The sequence below is a fragment of the Stenella coeruleoalba genome (genome assembly GCF_951394435.1).
Source record: "Stenella coeruleoalba genome assembly, chromosome: 9".
NCBI lineage: Eukaryota > Metazoa > Chordata > Mammalia > Artiodactyla > Delphinidae > Stenella > Stenella coeruleoalba.
This window is the reverse complement of record NC_137155.1, coordinates 99,214,906-99,235,747: the sequence shown is the minus strand read 5'-3', so window position 1 is coordinate 99,235,747 and position 20,842 is coordinate 99,214,906. Positions and strand designations below refer to the sequence as shown.

General features: G+C 51.5%; 1 protein-coding gene and 1 long non-coding RNA gene across 2 annotated transcripts; one reads left to right on the top strand and one right to left on the bottom strand.

Moving 5' to 3' along the window:
- The first annotated feature begins 587 nt into the window (after nucleotides 1–587).
- Nucleotides 588–18,356, top strand: GBX1 (gastrulation brain homeobox 1). Its single transcript, XM_079931776.1, has 2 exons — nucleotides 588–1,258; nucleotides 17,782–18,356. Exons 1-2 carry the CDS (start codon nucleotides 733–735, stop codon nucleotides 18,339–18,341), a joined length of 1,086 nt encoding a protein of 361 aa, XP_079787902.1. The 5' UTR covers nucleotides 588–732; the 3' UTR covers nucleotides 18,342–18,356.
- Nucleotides 15,563–20,505, bottom strand: LOC307191627. Its single transcript, XR_013829810.1, has 3 exons — nucleotides 19,923–20,505; nucleotides 18,274–19,802; nucleotides 15,563–17,088 (listed from the first exon to the last, which is right to left on the bottom strand). It is a non-coding gene; the product is annotated as an uncharacterized lncRNA (long non-coding RNA).
- Between the last annotated feature and the right edge of the window lie 337 nt (nucleotides 20,506–20,842).

Genomic DNA, 20,842 nt, shown 5'->3' with positions numbered 1-20,842 from the left:
CGTCCGCCCCAGGGGCCGGGGAGGGGGCGTCGGGGGCGGGGGGCACGCTGGGGGACTGGGCCGGAGTCCGACGGAGGGCGGCGGCCCGGGGCGGGGGTCTCTGTGGTCCGGCCGCGCCGGCCGCCCGCCCGCCGCCGCCGCCGCCGCCCCGCCCTCGCTGCGCTCTCCTCGCTGGCCGCCCCGCGCTCGGTCCACGCCGGGCCCAGCTCCTAGTCCACGCCCAGAGCTGGGTGGGCAGAGTGGGGGGCGGGCCGGCTGGAGGGAGGGGCACCGGCCCAGCAGCTGCCGCTGCCTTCTCGTCGGCCGCAAACTTTCACAAAGCGGCGTGTCCGGCCTCATCAATCTCCATTAATAATAGTTGGTTGGGCTGCGGGGGGCGGGCGGGGGTCCCGGGCCGGCCGGCCGGGCCGCTGGGAACGGCTTCTGCGGAGGGAGCGGGAGCCGGGCGCGGCGGCTGCGGGCGGAGGGAGGAAGTGAAGCGTAATTTGAGGAAGATGGATGAGTCCGGAGGGCGACACCCCCAGCCCTCCCGCTCGCCCGCCCCCTCCCTCCTTATGAGAGAGAGAGGGAGCGCGGCGCCGGAGCCACACTGCGCCGAGCCCGCGCCCCGCCGGCACCTCGGCCCGGGAGCCAGGGAGCGAGCCCTGCGTGTCCGCGTGGGGCGCCCGAGCCGCGGGGCGCACGGCGGCGCTCGGAGGGGAGCGCCCTGGGGCGGCCGCAGCTCCGGGCACGATGCAGAGAGCCGGAGGCGGGGGCGCCCCCGGGGGCAGCGGCGGCGGCGGGGGCCCGGGCGCTGCCTTCTCCATCGACTCCCTGATCGGGCCGCAGCCGCCGCGCTCGGGCCACTTGCTCTACACTGGCTACCCCATGTTCATGCCCTACCGGCCCCTCGTGCTGCCGCAGGCGCTGGCCCCCGCGCCGCTGCCCGCCGGCCTCCCGCCCCTCGCCCCGCTAGCCTCCTTTGCCGGCCGCCTGACCAACACCTTCTGCGCGGGGCTGGGCCAGGCCGTGCCCTCGATGGTGGCGCTGACCACCGCGCTGCCCAGCTTCGCGGAGCCGCCCGACGCCTTCTACGGGCCCCCGGAGCTCGCTGCTGCCGCCGCCGCCGCCACTGCCACGAGAAACAACCCCGAGCCGGGCGGCCGACGCCCGGAGGGCGCGCTGGAAGCCGAAGAGCTGCTGCCCGCCCGGGAGAAAGTGGCAGATCCCGCACCGCCCCCGCCTCTGCACTTCTCAGAGACTTTCCCAAGTCTGCCGGGTAAGTGCCGGGCGACCAGGGCGCCGGGCGGGAGGCTCGTTCACCTGGAAGTCCCAGGCAGCCGCCTGCTCGGAGTCTCGGCACCTGCCTGGAGCCCTGGAATCCCAGACCCCCGGATGGCGGGTTCTGCGGAGCCCCCTCCAATTCCGCTGCCGACGCGGCTCCCATAGACCCCAGCACCGCCGCCCCGCCGCGTCTCCAGAGTGCCTGCAGCCTCACCGGAGACTTAACATCGCTCCCGCCAGAGCAGTGCCTTTCCTCCCAGCAGTCTAGTCCTCCAGCCTCAGCTCCTGCGTCTCCTTTTCAGAATCCCTTCATTTTTCTCCTCTGCTGGGCATAGAGAAGCTGCCAGTGTGGGATTCCTGGGGACACCAGCAAGACCGCTGGGTGAGGGTACAGTGGGGCAGCTGTCAGTTCATTAAGGGCTTCTGAAGAGACGATTGTACTGACCGCAAACGGGCTCTGTGAGCGCAGGGGCAGAGGGAGGGTCTTAGGGTGGTGCTGACGGTGAGGGTGGCTGTCTTTCTCTCACAGTTGTAGAGGTCACTTTTTATTGGCAGATTTAGAGCTAAGCCTTGAGGAACCAAGTAGGGGTCCTAAGGGAACATTAGCTAGCAGGGGGCCTAGCACTGCTGGACCAAGGTTGACTGGGAGGCCAAGAGAGAGGCTACAGGCTGGGCTGAGTTGGGTGTGGCCCAAAGGCCTGGAGTCCAGAATCCAGCTAAGATTCTGGAACCAGTGAGATTCAGCTAAGAGATATTCAGGAATCCTGGACCCTCCATAGGAGGACTCCCTCTCAATAGAGGCAAGGTGTTTCCGAACTGAACCCTGTTGCGAATCAATCTAAACAGGCTTCCCTATTGATCCTTAACCTCCAGAAGCTGGAAAAGCTTTCCGCCACCCAGGAGCAGATGCAGGTGTGCTGAGAGCCAAGGCTTACGCAGTTTGGCGGGTGGCCCCCATTTAAGAAGAAACGGGCTGCCTGCAAGTGTGGCGACCCTGAAGAGCTCAAAGCTCGTTAGCGGCAGGAGGAACCTGCCTCTGCTTAACCCGGTTAGCAGGTGGAAGTGACCCAGGAGGCCTGGGGGCTGACTCTAGTGGAGACAGGGAGGAAAGCCAAGAGCCCTTTTGTCCTTTGCCAGCAGAGAGCAATTCCTGAGGATAGGTTCCTGGGCCCTCTTCCAGACCCCAAGGGCTGCTGTAGAGTCCGCCTTCCTCTTCTTTGCCCCTCTAGCCCTGGGCATTTTGGCTTTGGGGATTCAGCTGTTGGGTTTTTTTGTACCTGGTTGGACCAGGAGGAGCCAGTGACTGACGTCTAAGCAGCATCTCCTGAGGAGGACCCAAAGGAAATGACAGAGCAGCAACTGGAAGGTGGGAGGAGATGCCCACAGGATGAAAGGGGCCAGAGTGGAGGGAAGGAGGGGCAGCTGGCAGGAGGATGGGAAGAGGAAAAGATCAGCGGGATGTTTTGAATAGGGTGGTCCTAAGGCAGAAAGGGAAGCGAGGCAGGCGTCAGAGGGATGGCTTTGGAGGCAGTAGGAGAAGCAGACACCCGAGGAAGAGATGAGCTGAGCAGGAGGAGAGAGGAAGACACCCCAGTGGAGGGGAGCTGGGGGGATTATCCCCAGACCATGGGAGAACAAGCAACGTGTCCTACTCTTTCAGGTTCCCCTCAGTTCTTCTTTTGACCCATTCGTATAATGGGGGCTCTTTTCTGAAGCAGATAGAATATTGGCAGTAAAACCAGACATTGAGAGAGAGAGAGAGAGAAAGGAATAAACAGAGGAAAAGAACAGAAGAGAAATACTGAGGAATAGAATAGAGGAAAGGATGAACAAATGAGCTGTATACCCAGATTATCCAAAGAGCATATGAGAAAGGAGAGGGCCACCTATTGGAAGAGGCATGTGCAAGGGATTTCTAGCGTTGGCGACACGAAAAGGGAACAGTATTTCTGGAACAGAAGTGTGTGTGTATGTGAAAGAGTTCTGTCTTGAGAGGATTAGGAAGGAACTAAATACATATACTAGTAGGAAAGAAGGGAAAGTGTCAGCACTAGGAGTAATTTTTTTAAAAAGGTGTTTCAATACTGGGAGTGAGAAGAAACTGGAAGTTATATATAGAGAATGCTGAAGGAAAGATCTTCATCACTGGAGGGAATATTGGAAGCAGTAAAGAGATTGTACTTCGTCCTTGGAGTAAAGACAAGGAATTTCTTTGCTAAGAACGATGGGAAGGAGGCCTTACAGAGGAAGAGTTCTGAGAGGTGCTGGCGTGAAGGCAATCATTCATTGGGAAGAGATACACATAAAGGGTTTACAGTGGGGCTTGCGGGGCTGAGCAGTGAGGAGAGGTGTCAGAAGGAACATTCGAAGGGGATGATGAGTGGGAGGGCTTCTCTGTGACCGCAGCTTCTTATCCCTCTCAGTGCAGACTCTCAACCCTTCCTCGCCGCTCCCGTCCACCTTCCCAGTCTTGATTTTTCCCTAACGTAGTCAAGAAAAGACATGGCAATTCCAGAAACGTTAGACATCACATCAGTTTGGGGAGTGATGACACATGCATGCTGAAAGTGGTGGGAAAACAAACACTCCATCTGGGGAATTGTATTAGAGTATTTAGCATGAAGTGAGAGAGTTCTCAGATTGAATAAAGGGGTTGAAACCTCAACATAGTAGAGTTTGGAGAAGGAACGACATTTTTAAAATGACAGGGGAAGGATTGCTGTCCTAGTTTGAATGGGTGACATGAGTCTGAAATTATTAATTTACATTTGTCTAGCGTTTTACAATTACTAGCCCTTTTAATGAAATTATAGTGAAGATAGGCCAATTTGGAGAACGGTGAGCAAAGTTCTTTTTGTTGGGAATTAGAAGGACTATTTCTAAAAATTTTTCTGAGAGTTGAGACAGATAGCACCGTACTAGAACTGATGAAGAAGGAAACAGAACTTTATTATGATTAGATGGCAGGGGTAGAAGCTCTATTAGCAGGCAAAAAGAAATACTGTGTACAGAAATAATGGGGTAGAAAAGGTACTGAGAATGGTATATGGAAAATAATTCTAGGTTTGGCGTGGGGAGCAGTGGGGGTAGCTGGGAGAGGTGTCCTAGGAGGAGTGATAACAGAGAATTTTGAATTAGTAGGGAAGATTTAAGAGTATGAATCAACAGAAGCGCCCAAGGTAGTGCTGTCTAGCAAGTCATTTATGTAATTAAAATAATTTTGCTAGCCACATTCAAATAGTAAAATGAAACAGGTGAGACTAACTTCACAGTATGTTTTATTTAACCCAGCGTGTCCAAAATATTATTTCAGCATTAATCAATATAAAAACTTTCATGAGATGTTTTATATCCTGTTTTCATACTAAGTCTGAAACCCAGTGTGTATTTTACACATTCAGCACATCTCAATTCAAACTAGCCCTGTTTCAGGTGGTCCATAGCCGCATGTGGACCATATTCGACGTATCAGATCGAGAGAGTTGTAAGAACAGTCACGTGAAAGTGATGAGGGAAAAGGAGCTTTGAAATGGGTGGATGGTGAAGTCCTTGGTGTATTAGGAATACGGAGAGAAGAGAGCAGTAAGCCCCAAATGACAGGAAAAAAGAGAATTCTGCCTTGAATGGGACAGGGAGAGATGATCTTGTGTGTGAAGGTGTGTGTGAGCTCTGGCAGTTATCAAAGCTAACTTAAGGATGTGGTGTGAATACACACCACAGAGAGGACAGGTGAAGAGGATGCTGTGTGCTGGGGAATGATGAAAAGAGCTGGCCATTTGGAGAAATGCAGGAGAAAACTTTAAATTGCAGGTGTCTAGAGCAGTGACTCATTCAGGGAGAAGAGGGTTGGATTGCCTGAAAACAAATAGTTAAGAGCTGAGGGATGGTGGACACTCCATATGTAATTGTTGGACTGACGGTACAAATCCAGTGAGAGGTTGATATGAAAGATAATGCCAGTACTGAGCATGGTGGAGAAAAGAACATTTGTGGTTGAGATGGTATAGAAAAGAGAACACGATGGGACAAAGCTGGGAGATGGCAGTGTAGTGAACATTATTTTTTAAAACTAAACCGAAAAAGATGTGCTAATTTCTGAAGAGAGATTGGCAATGATAATGGAAATCATGCGAGGAGACTAGGGAAACTTCCTGGGAGCATGATATCTGAATGCTGATTGCTGTAAGTCAAGCACCTGGTTATAGCTAGCGAACATTGTAGATGACCATCAATTTCTGAATAGGTGTCCATTATGACTGTCAAGATATATTTACTGATGAGAGAAAAACAGGAAGGGGTAATGTGACATGGGATCAGAGACTTCTGTTGTTCGAAGCAGGAGGGAGCTTTTTCTTGGGAGTGATGGAGAGCATGTTTTCCTAGAGATTTTGAGGAGGAGTAAACAGGGAGAGCGATTGCTCCATTGACACATATAGAAAGGCAAATATTGCATTAACTTAATGTGATGGAAGGAACGTCTACTTAGAAGTCGTGACACATGGGTCCAGGTCTCAACTTTGTCAATCATTAGCTGTACAACTTTGGCAAGCCACTTAGTTCAATTCAGGGAACGTTTATTGTGTGTCTGTTATGGCCTTAGTATTGTTTAAAACACTACAGGAGATTCAAAGTCTTATAACTTCTCTAGGCTTCAGTTTCCTCACCTGTAACATAAAAGCTTTAGTTCAGATGATTTCTTTTTTTTTTTTTTTTTTTTTTTTTGCGGTACGCGGGCCTCTCACTGTTGTGGCCTCTCCCGTTGCGGAGCACAGGCTCCGGACGCGCAGGCTCAGCGGCCATGGCTCACGGGCCCAGCCGCTCCACGGCATGTGGGATCTTCCTGGACTGGGGCACGAACCCTTGTCCCCTGCATCGGCAGGCGGACTCTCAACCACTGTGCCACCAGGGAAGCCCAGTTCAGATGATTTTTAATGTTCCTTTCACTTTCATAGAATTAAAGCTTATTTCTCTAGACTCAGTGTTTAGTCGGGCTGTTAACACAGACTCCATGGACCTCCTGTGAGGAGATCTGTTAATTATGGGTGGGAAAAAAATTACATCTTTATTTCTACTAACTTCTCACTAAAATTTGGCACCTCCTGTAATTATGAAGGTAGGCCAGAAACCATGGTAGTTTCCCCAGTACCTGAGATTTTTGTCACCAATAGAAATCACAGATATTTTCATAGAAATTTACAATCTTTGGTGACATCTTGTTGTTTAATGATTTAGGAAAGAAACACAAATTATTCTCAAATGCATTTAAAATATTTGATAACTAGATTTTATGTAATTGGCTTCTAACGTAATCCTGTGTGTTTTATGTTATGCACCTAAAAGCATTATTCCAAGAAGGGGTTCACAGGCCTTGTCAGGCTGCCAAAGAGACCCTGGTTGAGAGAGAGAGATCTCAGAAATGACAGCGGAAAACGTTCCTGGAGGTTTGGAATGCGATCCTGAGATGCCTTGTGCCACAGTGAAGGTAGCACTTGGGAGGGTTGGAAGACAGAGGGGTCTCTGCTGTGACAAATGCAGCTATGGAGGTACAGATTCTAGATGGTAGGAGCATAATCCTTAGACTCAGAGTGATGGGCATGAATAGTCGGTACTGGGGATAACGGGAGAGAGGCAGTAATTGGAATAATGGGGGGGAAATGTTTTAATTGGAAAGAACGAGGAACATAATCTAAGCAAAGTGCTTTGCATTGACAGTAATGTTACTCTCAATGCAATACAGTGGGAAGCTACAGGCAAGGATTTTGCCTTGGAAATAATGGGGAAAGAGGATCTTTGCAGTGAAACGGATTGGGGATTAGGAAACAGCAATGAGAGAAGCAGTGGGGTAGATGTACAAAAAGAGAGAAGCTTAAATGGGAACGATGAGAAGGAAAGAGTTGGCTGGGGGAGAACTTTTACCTAGAGGGGATGGGAAATGCCCCAGGCCGGGGCCGGACAGAGGAAACCCCTCATCTGAAACAGTGAGAAGGACAGAGCGCTGTATGCCCGTGGTGGTGCCCACGGCTGTGACGGTGATAAAGGAGGCCTGGATCGGGAGTGGTAGAGAAGAGGTTGGGGTTTTTCACTGGCGATACGATCATGCTGGGAGAAAGTTACAGCTTAGAGTAATGTGGAAGAAGTTTTGATGTGCTGATTGGGAGAGTGCTAGGGAAAAGAGATGCTTGCATTTGGAGTGATAGGAGAGTGACCTTCACGAGTTGAATTAAGTGTTAGTAGGAAGAGACAGCACTGCATGGCAGGTAGTCATGAGGCAGCGCCTTCATCCCCTTCCCATCATGGAAGGGAAAGGAATACTCTTCCAGTGATGAAATGAGAAGTCTGTATTACAAGCAAATGTGGGGGTGGGGGGTGGGGGGGGCGGGGGGTAGGGGGGAGGGCTGGGGGCGGGGCATGGAGTGCGGGGGGGGGGCTGCCGGGACTAACAGAGACTAGGGTTATGAGGAGAAAGCACTGGGGGTAATGGGAGATGGATTTCTTGACTGTGAATTATGGAGGAAGTGGTATTAAAGTAGAAGTATTGGGTAAGCTGGAACTCTGTATTGGAAGCAATGGGAAGAGAAGTGATGCAGCCGTGTACTAGGAGGGAGGAGGATGACACTATCCCAAGAGGGAAGGGAAGAAGCACCTTGTGCTGGAATAGGTGAAAACTATCCTATAAATTATGCGCAGATACTGGGCGTATGGAACTGATTGGTCTTGGCCAAATCACACCTCTGTGTGTCCCAGCTTCCTCATCAGTAAACTTAGGGGTTTGAATTAGGTGATCTCTAAGGTCGCTCCAGCTCTACAATTCTGTTTTTATCTGTAAGGATACTTTTATTAATGAATTGTTCCCTTAAAAAAAAAAAGCCATCCTGAGCAAAGGGATTGGGAGAAGAGATTCTGTACTTCTCAGCGCTGAGTTATCAGGGTCACTGACGAGGAGGCGCCTGGGATGCCTACATCTTGAGATGAATTCAGGGCTGGGCTTTAGGATGGAAAAGGCCTCATCATCTGGGATCCGGATGGTGTTACCTGAGCTCTGGCCGTTTACAGCCATCATACTGAATGAGAGAAACATTTGATAAAGGCGGGGGTAGATCTTATCTAGGCCAAAGAGAGTGGGGATCAATTGTGACGGAGTTGACGTGGTGAGGAAGGAAGCAGTGCCCAAAAAGAAGACTTGTGCTGTGAAATCAGTTCCTGGTCTTCTGTATTATTTCTCCATCTGGTACAGAAGTTATGATAGGGTGACGGTGGGTTCCGGTCTCTTTTTCATTCAGTGATGACAAAGAGATGTGGTGTCGCCCAGAGGAACGAACGCAGGCTTCGGATGCAGATCTAGGCACCACCCTTTTCGTGATCTACAGCAAAATACTAACCTCTGCAGTCTCCGTTCTCTCACCAGTAAAATAAGGGCAACAGTTCTTACCTCACAGAGTTAAGGATTAAATGAGAAGATATTTGTCCAGCATCCTAAAGTAATAGGTGTGCAAGAAATCCTGTGTTGTCCGTGTACTGGAAACGGATGGGAATTAAGCTTTCCTGGGAGTTAAGCTGGGGAAGACCTCTTTACTAGGAGTTGTGATGGGTGGCACTCTCTGTACTGAAAAGGACAGATTAGAAATAGCGCTGTGTTCCGAGGACTGGTTGTATGGGACTTGCCGGGAGAGAACATTGCGTGAACCTAATACGGGTAGAGTTGGAGTTTTGTCTTTAGCTCTTTCTCCCTCTTTTCAGTTTTCCTGTCTCACATTTTGGTGAGACACTCTGTGTAGACACTCTGTGTAGACATTCTGTGTAGACACTCTGTGGACATGGCTGCCCAAAGCCCTTCTGTGTCCCACTGGGGCCTGTACTTCCCTTCTCTCTGTTAAAACAAACATAAAACCCCAAACAAGCAAGAAAACACCCCTCCTTTTTTCTTCCTCAGAATTCCTGTTCCCTCATGTACCTGATCTCAGCTCAGCGTTAGGAGCACAGCTATTGGATTAAAGTAATTCACACTGGATGGATTATGGAGATCTTTTCAAGTCCAGATACATTTCAGACTCGTGAAGTTTTCGGCGGCATTATCATGACTAATTTGAGGGATGACCTGGGTTTCTTTTTGGAAAAATTATTTCCGATGGGATTGGTATGGGAGCGAGGTGGGGAGGCTTACCCTCCCTGGAGTCACGCGAGTACTGTCCCTTCTAGTTAGAGCAGCGTCCGCAGTCAGAACTCTTCGGGTTGCTTGTGACAGTAGCTCAGCTCTAAATTAAGCTAAAATGGGCATTTATTGATTCACGTGGATCCAAAAATGCAAACAGTGTTGTTAGGTCTTTTTTTCTTGCTCTCAGTCTGGCTCCTGTCTCTTGTCTTTGCCTCATTTTCTCCTGATGAGAGGAAGGGGAGGACACAAGCATAAGCAGCGCTAAATTCTTATAATCCCAGATCAGGACCCCAGTGAATTCTAGCACGTGTAGGATCCTAGGACAGCTGACTCACTAGCTCGAGTCCAGTCCCCAGAGAGACCGGATGTGCGGATTGGTCAGCTCCAGGTCACCGTCCTTGTGGTCGTGAAGGTGGAGAAATGCAATTGACAGCCCCCCTCTACTGGGCAGTTGATGGGGAGCAGTGGCCAAAGGAAGGGGATGCCATCAGTGAACAGGCGGGTAAGTGGTGCTGGGCAGGCAAAAACAAACCCTGAACAGATGTCTATCAACCAGAAACAAAGAAAAGAATGTGCCTTTAACTCCCTTTCAGTATTAGGGAGGAAAGCCTTCTCCCTGGCTCGATAAGCAGTGCCAGGAGTGCTGGATACTGGGAGTGAGGCTCTGAGACGGTTCTGTAATGCGGAGGGCAGGCAGAGATGCCGGTGGGAGGAAGATGTCTGTTCCTCAGTGAGGCTGACTCCTGGACAAGGCAGAGCTGTCCTTGAGGGGTGAGAGGCGCTTGTACAGCAGAAGCTAGAGAAGATTGGTATTAAAACTGTTTCCATAAATGGGCAGTATTATTCTTTAAATGAGAAAATACATTTCTAAATAAAAGAAATGGTGATGGGCTTCCCTGGTGGCGCAGTGGTTGAGAGTCCGCCTGCCGATGCAGGGGACACGGGTTCGTGCCCTGGTCCGGGAAGATCCCACATGCCGCGGAGCGGCTGGGCCCGTGAGCCATGGCCGCTGAGCCTGCGCGTCCGGAGCCTGTGCTCCCCAACGGGAGAGGCCGCAGCAGTGAGAGGCCCGCGTACCGCAAAAAAAAAAAAAAAGGTGACTGGTAAGATTACATCATACAAACAAATAATGACAGAAGAAACAGCAGAAAGATTTGAAGGGAATTTTGTCTTGGGAATGATGGGAAAAATAGCCTGTGAAAGGACAAAGGTGGAGTTTGGTGAGTGAGGCCTCTTCTGTGGTGATTTTAAGAATCTCCGCGAAAGGTAAGGGAAGATGTTGATGATTAGGCTGGAGCTCTGGGTGATAAGTGAAAGGGATGCGGTCTAAACTAAAACCGGGTTTGAGAGGAAGCCCACTTGTCTGATGAGGCATCTGGGGAGGGCTTCTACTGCAGGTGGAGGGAAGAGAAGATATTGTACTGGAAAGGATGGGAAGAGCACTGATTGGAGGTTTAGGAGACCAGGATTCCAGACCTGGCTCTGTGCCTAGCTGTGTGCCTGGGAGAAATCATTTCATCTTTGTTCTTTTAATTTTAAAAAATTTTTGGCTGCATCAGGCCTTCGTTGCTGCACGTGGGCTTTCTCTAGTTGAGGCGAGTGGGGGCTACTCTTCGTTGCGGTCCATGGGCGGCTCATTGCAGTGGCTTCTGTTGTTGTGGAGCATGGACTCTAGGTGCGCAGGCTTCAGTAGTTGTGGCTCGCAGGCTCTAGAGCGCAGGCTCAGTAGTTGTGGTGCACAGGCTTAGTTGCTCCAGAGCATGTGGGATCTTCCCAGACTGCGGCTCGAACCCGTGTCCCCTGCATTGGCAGGCAGATTCTTTTTTTATTATTATTTATTTTATTTATTTATTTATTTTTAACTGCATTGGGTCTTCATTGCTATGCACGGGCTTTCTCTAGTTGCGGCGGGTGGGGGCTACTCTTCATTGCAGTGCACGGGCTTCTCATTGTGGTGGCATCTCTTGTTGCAGAGCACGGGCTCTAGGCACGCGGGCTTCAGTAGCTGTGGCATGTGGGCTCAGTAGTTGTGGCACGCGGGCTCTAGAACGCAGGCTCAGTAGTTGTGGCACATGGGCTTAGTTGCTCCGCGGCATGTGGGATCTTCCCGGATCAGGGCTCGAACCCATCTCTCCTGCATTGGCAGGCGGATTCTTAACCACTGTGCCACCAGAGAAGCCCCATTTCATCTTTTTGAAACTCAGTTTTTTCACCTGAAAATAAGGTTACTAACCTCCCATTACTACTACTAATAGGTCAGCTGTACTTCAGTGAGTTGCTCAAAGATGAAGGAATAATTGTGAGAGTGCTTGGGAAAGTTAAAGGTCATACAAGGGTGCTCTTGGCAATGATGATGTTAATATGCCATGAAAGGAGCTCTGAGCTTGGGGCGGTGGGGAAGTCGCCATGAACTTGTCATGAAGGTGGGAGTGATGTAGAGGAAGTTCTCCTGTCCATTTGGAGTAAAGAATGCTGAAGAGTCATGGGGAAATGGGAGAGAGAGAAAGTGAATTTTCCTTCTTGTACCTAAAATTATAGGAAGAAGTAGTAGCATAATGTGGGCATGAAATTAATGAGGATGAATGAAAAGCACATTGAAAGTGGGCTAGTTGCCATCAAGGACGGGAGAAAGGACCGTCTCCAAAGGAAACAAAGAAATAATTACGCACTGGGCGTGTTGACGCAATGAGGGTGGTGGCAGACATGCCTCTTTTTTGAGGGGTGACCTGGGTTTTTTCCCACTTTTTTACCCCACCCAAATTGGTTCTGTATTCAGGAAGTTGGGTAGTTGTCCGGAGAGTGGTTTGGGGTGTGTGAGGGTAGTGGCTCTTTAAATGGAGGGAAGAGAAGTCAGAACTGAGTGTAATGGGGGAGAGGCTTCTCAGTGCGTAATAAAGACTGTGTTTTATGTCAGCTGGACCACAGCAGGCTGCGTGAGGGCCGAATGGCACAGGGGCTCTGTCTAAAGTGGTTCTCCAGTCCTGGGGGTGGTTTCCGCTCCACTACCCAGGCCCAGCATCCTTGGTGACCTCAGCCGCAGACGCCCTCTCTAGATGGTAGGAGTCTGGTGCTACTTGTTCTTTCTACTGGAGAATACCTACCACGGATTCTTTTGCCCTTGATTTCTTCCCCAGTCTGACCTGACTCGTTACCAAGTTAGGGCTTCTTTTCCTCTCGGAAGGAAAGCCCCTTGCAAGGGTGCCCCTGGAGGCTGAGTGCTTCTCTCTGGGGTGGAATGACACCCCTGGAGTGGACTCTATAAGTAATCATGGTTCAAACCCTGCGATTTCTGCTTCTTAGGATAATAGCATCTACCAGGAGAACTCTGCATGTTTCCTAATAACCAGTCTGCTTCAGTGTCATTTCCCCTAGACAGAAGCCAAAGTCTTCACAGACTGTAGACTTACCCACAGGGAACAAGCTGAAAACAATGTACTCTTTTTTTTTTTCTTTTCTTTTATCTTGGGGTATAGTTGATTTACAATGTTGTGTTAGTTTCAGGTGTACAGCAAAGTGATTCAGTTATACGTATACATATATCTATTCTTTTTCAGATTCTTTTCTCATACAGGTTATTACAGAGTACTGAGTAAAGTTCCCTGTGCTATACAGTAGGTCCTTATTGATTATCTATTTTATATATAAAACAATGTACTGTTATATTACCAATAATGTTATTTTCATACCCAAAGGACAGAACCTGTCCGTTTGGCCTACCTACCTACCTAGCACAGTAAAATTGTTTCCAGTTAAACATTTTTCCTTTTGCTAGAATTTTTCTCATCAGGATCATTATTTCCCATTGAAAATTTTCTACGCCTTGTTTTGTTGATCAAGTTTTTTTCTTCACGTCAATCAACTATAGCATCTGCAGTTAGAAATGTACTTTTATGGACATTATATCTACCAGGTCCAATTATTCTAAATCAAAGGTTACAAATAGAAATTTTATCAACAAGATGCGCTTCTGTCAAGTTTTAGCCAAAACCATTTTTCTAGGCGCCATCTTTGTTTTGAGTATATTTACTATTAGTATTCATTATGAATTGGATAAAAGAAAAGAGTTTGCATTTATTTTTTAGCTCATTCATGAGAAAACAGTAAAGCTGTTTCAGGATCGCTGTATTGTAAAGGGTCGACCTGCCGTGCTGCTCGTCGGAGCCCTCACAGTAGCTTCCGTCACTTTGGGCCTTGCATTCTAAAGTGCTCCATCTGTCGGTGGAGCAGAGAACAAACAGCAGGGCTGCAGACGCATCACTGTTCAGGGTGGAAAAATGTAGGGCGTGTTGGGGTTTTTCCGAAAGCTTTTTACTCTCTTCCCCCCGTGCCCCGGTGTTTTTCTGTTTTCTCCCTAAACTTTTCAGCCCTTTCAGGTTCTCTGACTCATCATCTACTTCTTCTGCCGCTGTGTCTGCCCCCCTCGGGCCCAGTCCTCCTCCTGCTGTGCCTTTCCTTCTCCCTCCCGCTCAGCCTCACTGACGGCCCCGGACCCTCTCCTCTGAGAGCGGAGCTGTGTTTTCCCCGTCGGTTGCTTTCTTCTGTTTCCCCGCCCCCACCTCCTTAGAAGAGTTGCTTATCAGAGCCCTCAATGTCATGATTCTAAAGGCTCAGCGGGGCACTCTGCCCCTGCCACTCAGGACCCCACCGGGATCAGGTAACTGAGAGAGGTTGTGGACCTGTGCTTCTTATATGGCTTTAAAAGCGGCAGTGGGGGTGGCGCACTCGTGTGGGCTTGATTTTATGGAATCTGTCTGAGGACAGAGGGATGGATGGTTTGATCTCAGGAGGGCCCTGCCAGATGAGGAACCTGGGAACCTCATCTCGGTCATCATCAGTTTAGATTTATTGGACGCCCCCTGGGTGCTTGGAGCTGTGCTCAATGATTTCATCCTTCAAGCCCTGAAATCCAGTTTCTGCCTTTTTAGCAGCTGTTTAAAGTATTGCAACACTGGGCTGAGTTGTAACAAGCTTTTGTTATTTTTTCTGTTACTATTTACTGAAAACCGTGTTTTAAAAATCAGAAATTAAAAGTTAGAGGATTTAGTAATGATGTTGGGGGTTGTTCTTGATTTCTTTTAGCATAAGATCCTATAGATTCCTACCACATATGGGTTCCTCTACAGCGAATGTGAGATCAGAGGGCACACTGAAAAGTGGGTAGAATAATATTCATGGAGAGAATGTCTTATGCCCAGAGCTGGGGTGAGGGAGCAGGGCTGTAGGGAATATTATAGGAGAGGCTTGAGAAAGGAGGGACAGAAATGGAGAGGGAGAAAGTGCTTGGCAATAGTTTCTTTCATTCAGTCAACAAATATTTATGCAGTGCCTACTCTGTGCGGGTAACTTTCTAGATGCTGGGGATACAGCCATAAATATAAATAAAATAAAAAATGGTTACCTTCATGGAGCTTATGTTCTAATAGGAAGAGACAGCCAATAAAATAAGTTAATAAAGTTAGTGACACATACTACAGCAACAAGTAAAGCAGAGAAGGGAGGTCGGGAGTATTGGGAGTTTTAATTTTAAAAAGGATGATCAGAGAAGGTCTCATTGATAAAGACCTGAAGGACATAGGGAATGAGTCAGTGCAAAAATCTAGGTGAAGAATATAGTGTTTCAAACAGAAGAATAATTGGGGCAGGGGTGGGGGGAGGGGCAGAAGCAGGAGAAAATGTTGATGAACCGGGTAAGAGACGAGGGTGACTCGGGCTAGTTGGACATAGAGGAGGCGGTGAGAAGTCGGGTCGGGCATGGGCGGTGCGAGAGAGTGAAGGTCTGGTTTGAACAACACGGAACACGGAGTTACCATTAACCGAGATGGGAAAGACGGGGGCTCAGATGGGGAAGGACTGGCTCAGGAGAAGTCTCAGGAGTTCAGTTTGGGATACGTTACGCTTGAGTCCTGGGGAAGAGGAAAATGGTGTGGGAAAGAGCCCTTAATGACATGAAAGGGGAACCCAAGGATCTGCATCTTGCAGAAATTAAACAGATTTTGGCTAGATAAGGAAGAAAGCCCGGGGTGGTGGGAGGCGAGCATCATGAGGGGTACGTCACCTGTGGACAGTGGCAGTGGATGTATCTCTTGACAGCTCGCAGAGCTGGGTGCCAGTGGAGCCTGGGTGGGCTGTTAGCGAACGAAGCCCACCTGCCGGTGGCAGCAGCGAGCAGGGACAGCGTGGGAAGTCTGGGTGAGGCTAAACCAGGGTGCGCCACGTGGGTTTTGCAAAGGTCAGATAAAGCATGAAGCCCTCCAAGAAGAGGCAGGGGCTCAGGCATAAAGATACCCCTGGGGTGTGAGATGAGAACACTGACTGAGATGGAGGTGGGTGATCTGGGCAGGGCCTGAACACTGGCCTCTAAGGAAAATAACACAAATGTGGCTCCTGAGGAAAAGGAACAGGTGTGGCTTGCATCCGTGAGGGGAAAGGACAGCTCTGGGGTCCGGGAAGGGAACTGAAGGTGACTGGGCTGGTCCTGGAGGCCCTGAGCAGTTTTTGCAGGGGGGCAGGCAGATGGCAGGGTTTAGAGAGGAGCTCCAGCCAAGCTCTGAGCATTGGGATGCCGTCCAGCCGCGCACACACGTGCACAGCCCCGTTCTCTTATAAAGCATTTCACTGTTGCCCCAAGTCACTTAGCTCTGGGTTATAGTCTCAACCTCAGAGCGTGCTTAGGAGTATACACGTGGCATGTGGTGGTGTGGGTAGATGTACCGCCATGTCTGCAAAGTCCTCCCCCCTTTACACAGCGAAGTCCACTGGTAAGGAGCGGACTGTTCAGTTTACGGATCACCTGTTTTGTTCTCTTTTCTACTGGTTGGTTTTCTTTTGACTTTTTGTTGCTCCACTGTTTATTGGTCCTTTGGGCAGAAAACAAGGGAGTTTGTAAAACTCAAACACTGAAAACCTTCGTAATGCATTATTTGCAGTCCTGACAAAAGTGTCAATAGATAAGATGAAAACCAGTGGCCGAATTAAATTTCGGAATTATGTATGGATGAAAATGTTTATATGCCTGGGATCACAAATGCTCGGCAGTCTGCTGGGTCAAGATTTCTTCCTCCGTCTTCCTCTCTGTACCCCCCTTGCTGAACTTCTGTTTCTCCGTCTTCCTCTCTGTACCCCCCTTGCTGAACTTCTGTTTCTCCGTCTTCCTCTCTGTACCCCCCTTGCTGAACTTCTGTTTCTCCCTCCTCTTTCCATACTTCCTCCAGGTCCCTCGCTGACACCAAGCTCAGGGTCCTCAGGATTCTGAACTTGGGCAGAAAGCAGCTGTTCGTGCTTCTCAGCAACCTTGGCTGGGAAAGAGGGAGGGTGGAAAAGAGATGATGTCTTTTTAAAGTTAAGGAGAAGGACTGAAAGGGTCCTGGAGGGCTAAGTAATTGGAGGAGAAATCCGGCCACTGATAAGGTGGCGTGCAGCGGGGCGGGCTCCCTGCTTGGGCTGGATAGTCTGGTAAAGGAGAATTGGGGAGGTGGGTACAGAAACCTCCTGACTCGCAGGTGCGTGGGCAACACTTCTTGGACCCCGATTGCGGCAGGGGGAGGGACTCAGATGACCCTGAAGTTTCCATCTGGAAATGAGATTCTGAGATTCCAGGACTTCACTGGCGGTCCGGTGGTTAAGACTCTGCACTTCCAATGCAGGGGGCACGGGTTCGATTCCTGGTCGGGGAACTAAGATCCCACATGGCATGCGGCGCCGCGGCCAAAAGGTTAAAAAAAAAAAAAAAAAGATTCCAGATTTAGGGAAGAGGGAAGGGAGGGAGGCGCGGAACAGAGGTGAGCACGTATCCCTTCCCACTAGGCCAGCGAGGAGTCCTAGGAGAATAGCAAAGGCTGCAGCTGTGGTCTCCCCCTCTCTCCTGCAAAAGTGAACTCCCCAACGTTGCTCACTCCTGCCTCTAGCCACTGAAAGGACCCCAAGCCAGGTTCTGCACTGCTTCCCTCTGGCCTGCGGCTGCGCCGTCGGGGTCTGGAGGGGGCGTCAGTGAGTGGCAAGCCCTCGATGTGGGTCTGGAGAGGGCCGGAAGGGAGCGGGTAGGGGAAGCGAGGCCGCAGGGGTGGGGGGTGGCGGTGTCACAGTCCTGGGGACGGTGCTTTTCTGATCCATGCCCGTTGCCGCCCCCACTTTGCGGAGTGAAGTCTGTGCTGGTTAATACCTTTCTTCCCATCTCTTTGTCTTCCCGAACCTCTTCCCACCCCCCACCCCGGATGTCTCCCCTCCCGCCCCGTCTCATCCCCTCCACGTGTGTGTCTCCTCCCGCTGTCGTGCGGTCCACGCCTGGCCACGGTCCCACGTGCCGCCTCCAACCTGTCCGCCTTCTCCTCGCCGCCTCTCCCCCCCCCGCTGGCTCTCACTCCCCCCAGCCGAGGGGAAGGTGTACAGCTCGGATGAGGAGAAGCCGGAGGCGCCGGCGGGAGACCCAGCAGGCAGCGAGCAGGACGAAGGGGGCTCGGGCGGTGACAGCGAGGACGACGGTTTCCTGGACAGCTCTGCAGGGGGCCCCGGGGCCCTCCTGGGACCCAAAGCGAAGCTAACGGGAAGCCTGGGGACTGGAGCTGAGGAGGGGGCGCCGGCGGCGGCGGCGGCGGGAGTCACGGCGCCTGGGGGCAAAAGCCGGCGGCGCCGCACAGCCTTTACCAGCGAGCAGCTTTTGGAGCTGGAGAAGGAGTTTCATTGCAAGAAATACCTGAGCTTGACCGAGCGCTCCCAGATCGCCCACGCCCTCAAGCTCAGTGAGGTGCAGGTCAAGATCTGGTTTCAGAATCGGCGGGCCAAGTGGAAGCGCATCAAAGCTGGCAATGGGGGCAGCCGTTCTGGGGAGCCTGTAAGAAACCCCAAGATTGTCGTGCCCATACCCGTGCACGTCAGCAGGTTCGCGGCGCGGAGCCAGCACCAGCAGATGGAGCAGGGCGCCCGGCCCTGAGGGGCTCCCGGGGACGTCCTGAGTCTGCTCGGAGACTGGGCCAGGGTCCTGGGGACCAGAGGGGCTCCCGCTGTGATTCTGCACTCGGACGGCGCTCAGTCAGCAATTCACGTAGCTCTAGGGGGGCTCTCCTGGCACTTGGCCCTGAGCCACTCCAGAGACCCCCAGGACTGGGGCTTCAGGGCTAAAGGGGCTTTAGGTTCTTCCTGTCGAGGAGCTGCTGGGACTGAGTTGGACCCCTAGGGCTCGGCAGGTTCCTGGCTGACGCCCTGGAATCGCTTCTGACGGGGGTGGGAGGAAGCCGGGGTGAGGCCTAGCCAAGCTGATGGCGGCTCCTTATTTATTTTGTGTGGAGTTTGTATATATGGAGCTGTCTGCCTCTGTCTGTCTGCACCCCTGAGAGGGGCTGGGGAGCTTGTGTGTTTCCTCCATCCTCAGCCAGTTTGGTTCCGTCTCACTGTCCCAGGGTGGGTACCGCCTCGCCTGTCTATAGTACAGGACGCGCAAAGAAGTGAAGTGGAACTGTCACTAGCCCGTTAGAAACCCTTCAGCACCCACCCGTCTTTCCTGTAATCTACCTCCACTAACGTCCTCTCCCGCCGCAGGTGCTGCCCACCGTCCCCGCCTCCAGCTCTCACGCTCCTGACGCGGCACCGCTTTTCTCTTTCCCATTAAACAGGCAAGCTTCTGCATCTCTGTTTTCTGCTCTTTGCAAGAGTTTGCAGACTTCAGGTAGAGGGTTCACTCCCTTTTGTGTTCTGAGGGGAAATGAAGTACTTGACCCTAGCTTAGATGGGGCGTGTCTGGCCGTGTCTAAGTAGGTGGAGGTTATCAGTCGTGTGAGGGACTGGGGCCGGCCGGGGGCTCACCCCCATCACCTGGGAGCCCATTAATAGATCCTCTCCCGTGTAGAGGACATGGCAGCTCAGTCCACCTCTGCTGCTCTTTGATATTCCAGACATCAGGGCCTGGAGTAAAAAGACTCATTTCTAGTGCTCTAACAGCATTAATTGTGGTCTCCCCCCACCCCCGGCCCCACCGTCCATTGCACCGTTTACGAAGCTTGGGATCCCAAGTCCTCTTCTGCTATAAAATGAGTTTGGTTGAGAGGGCCCACTGCGACCTGGACGAGGCAGGAATGTCTGGCGGCTCTGGAAGGGTGTGTGCTGTGGAGGAGGCTTGGGGGTTGGAATTCTGTGAGCAGATTAAGGAACAGCGTTAATGGTGGACGAAGTAAACAGACAGACATGAGGCTTCAGGGGCACTTGCAAGAAACAGAGCAGACCGGGAGGGAGACGAGGCAAGCTGAAGCTGTGTGCCATCCCCCACCTTCACAGACGGGCTACCATCCGGGACCAGCTGTGGAGCCAGGCCGCACAGGCATCGGGGGGACAGAGTTACCACAGAAACCAGCTGAAGTCGGTATCGTGGTTAACGGGGCTTCCTGGGAAGAAACAGGACCTGCATTGAGTTGGGAGGAGAGGTGGAGTAGAACAGAAAAAAAAAATTGGCTGTGAGTGAGGCCAGGTCAGAGAGGGGAGGGAAGTCCAGCTCAGTCCAGCCCCCGGCCAGCTTCCTCACCTGCGTCAGAGGGCACCTTGCTGCGGTTCCCCATTCCTGGTTTGCAAGCCAGCCGCTGTCTAGTTGCTCACGTCTATTGCCTGCCTCTTCCAGTGAGACCGAGACGGCCCTTCCCTGGCAGCTCTTTCCTCCTAGCTGGTTCTGGCAACCAAACGGAACGCAGCCTGGAGCTGTGACTGGTCACGAGCAATGGTGGCACGGCGCCCTGGCTGGGACATACACAGCCGGGTCCTCGCTATCTTTTGGCTAAATTCCAGCAAGGCTGGAGAATCAGGCTGAAAACATGTAGTCCAGACCAGCCCCATTCCTGATCTAGATCAAGGCTGTCTGCTACCTTTGACTCACCCACATGGGGAACCTACAGGGTGAGATTCTTTTTCGGAGAGAAGCCAGGCAGAGGTCGAGGATCCCAGGAGCGGCTGTCTTGATGCCGGGAATCCGGGTGGGTCCGCACGTCTAGCTGGGCTGGAGCCGAGGCCCCCTGGCTCTGCCCCCAGTGAGGGGAAGGGGGGGCGGGGAGAACTAGCAAGACCAAGGCCTCCATCTGCCCGTTTGTCCTGCATTTACCTCTGAAGCCTCCTAAACTATACCAGGCAGCATTCAGCCACCCAAGGGGCTTCTTTTCCTTGGGGAACCTGGAGGTGATTATTGCTAGTATTTTCTGAGCCCAGGAGCCCAGTCTCACACACACCCATGGCCCTGTCTCTATTCTGCCCTCATCCTTGTTTAAGGCTCTTGTCAGCCTGGCGAAAGGACCAAGACAGTAAAATCTGGTTTCCTCTCTGAATAGCTTTACTTGGCTGATTTCCCTACACACAGGCAAGGGCCGTGCAGAGCGCCAGCCCGCCGCACCCAATGTGCAAGGGCCACCAGCAGAGCAGCTCCAGGAAACGGGGGAAGCAACGGGCTCCCTAGGGAGT

What these genes read in the sequence shown, in the direction of transcription:
- GBX1 (XM_079931776.1), top strand. Translation starts at nt 733, where the DNA reads ATGCAGAGAGCCGGAGGCGGGGGCGCCCCCGGGGGCAGCGGCGGCGGC. An exon ending in GACTTTCCCAAGTCTGCCGG is followed by an intron (nt 1,259 to 17,781) that starts GTAAGTGCCGGG and finishes CACTCCCCCCAG; the next exon opens with CCGAGGGGAAGGTGTACAGC.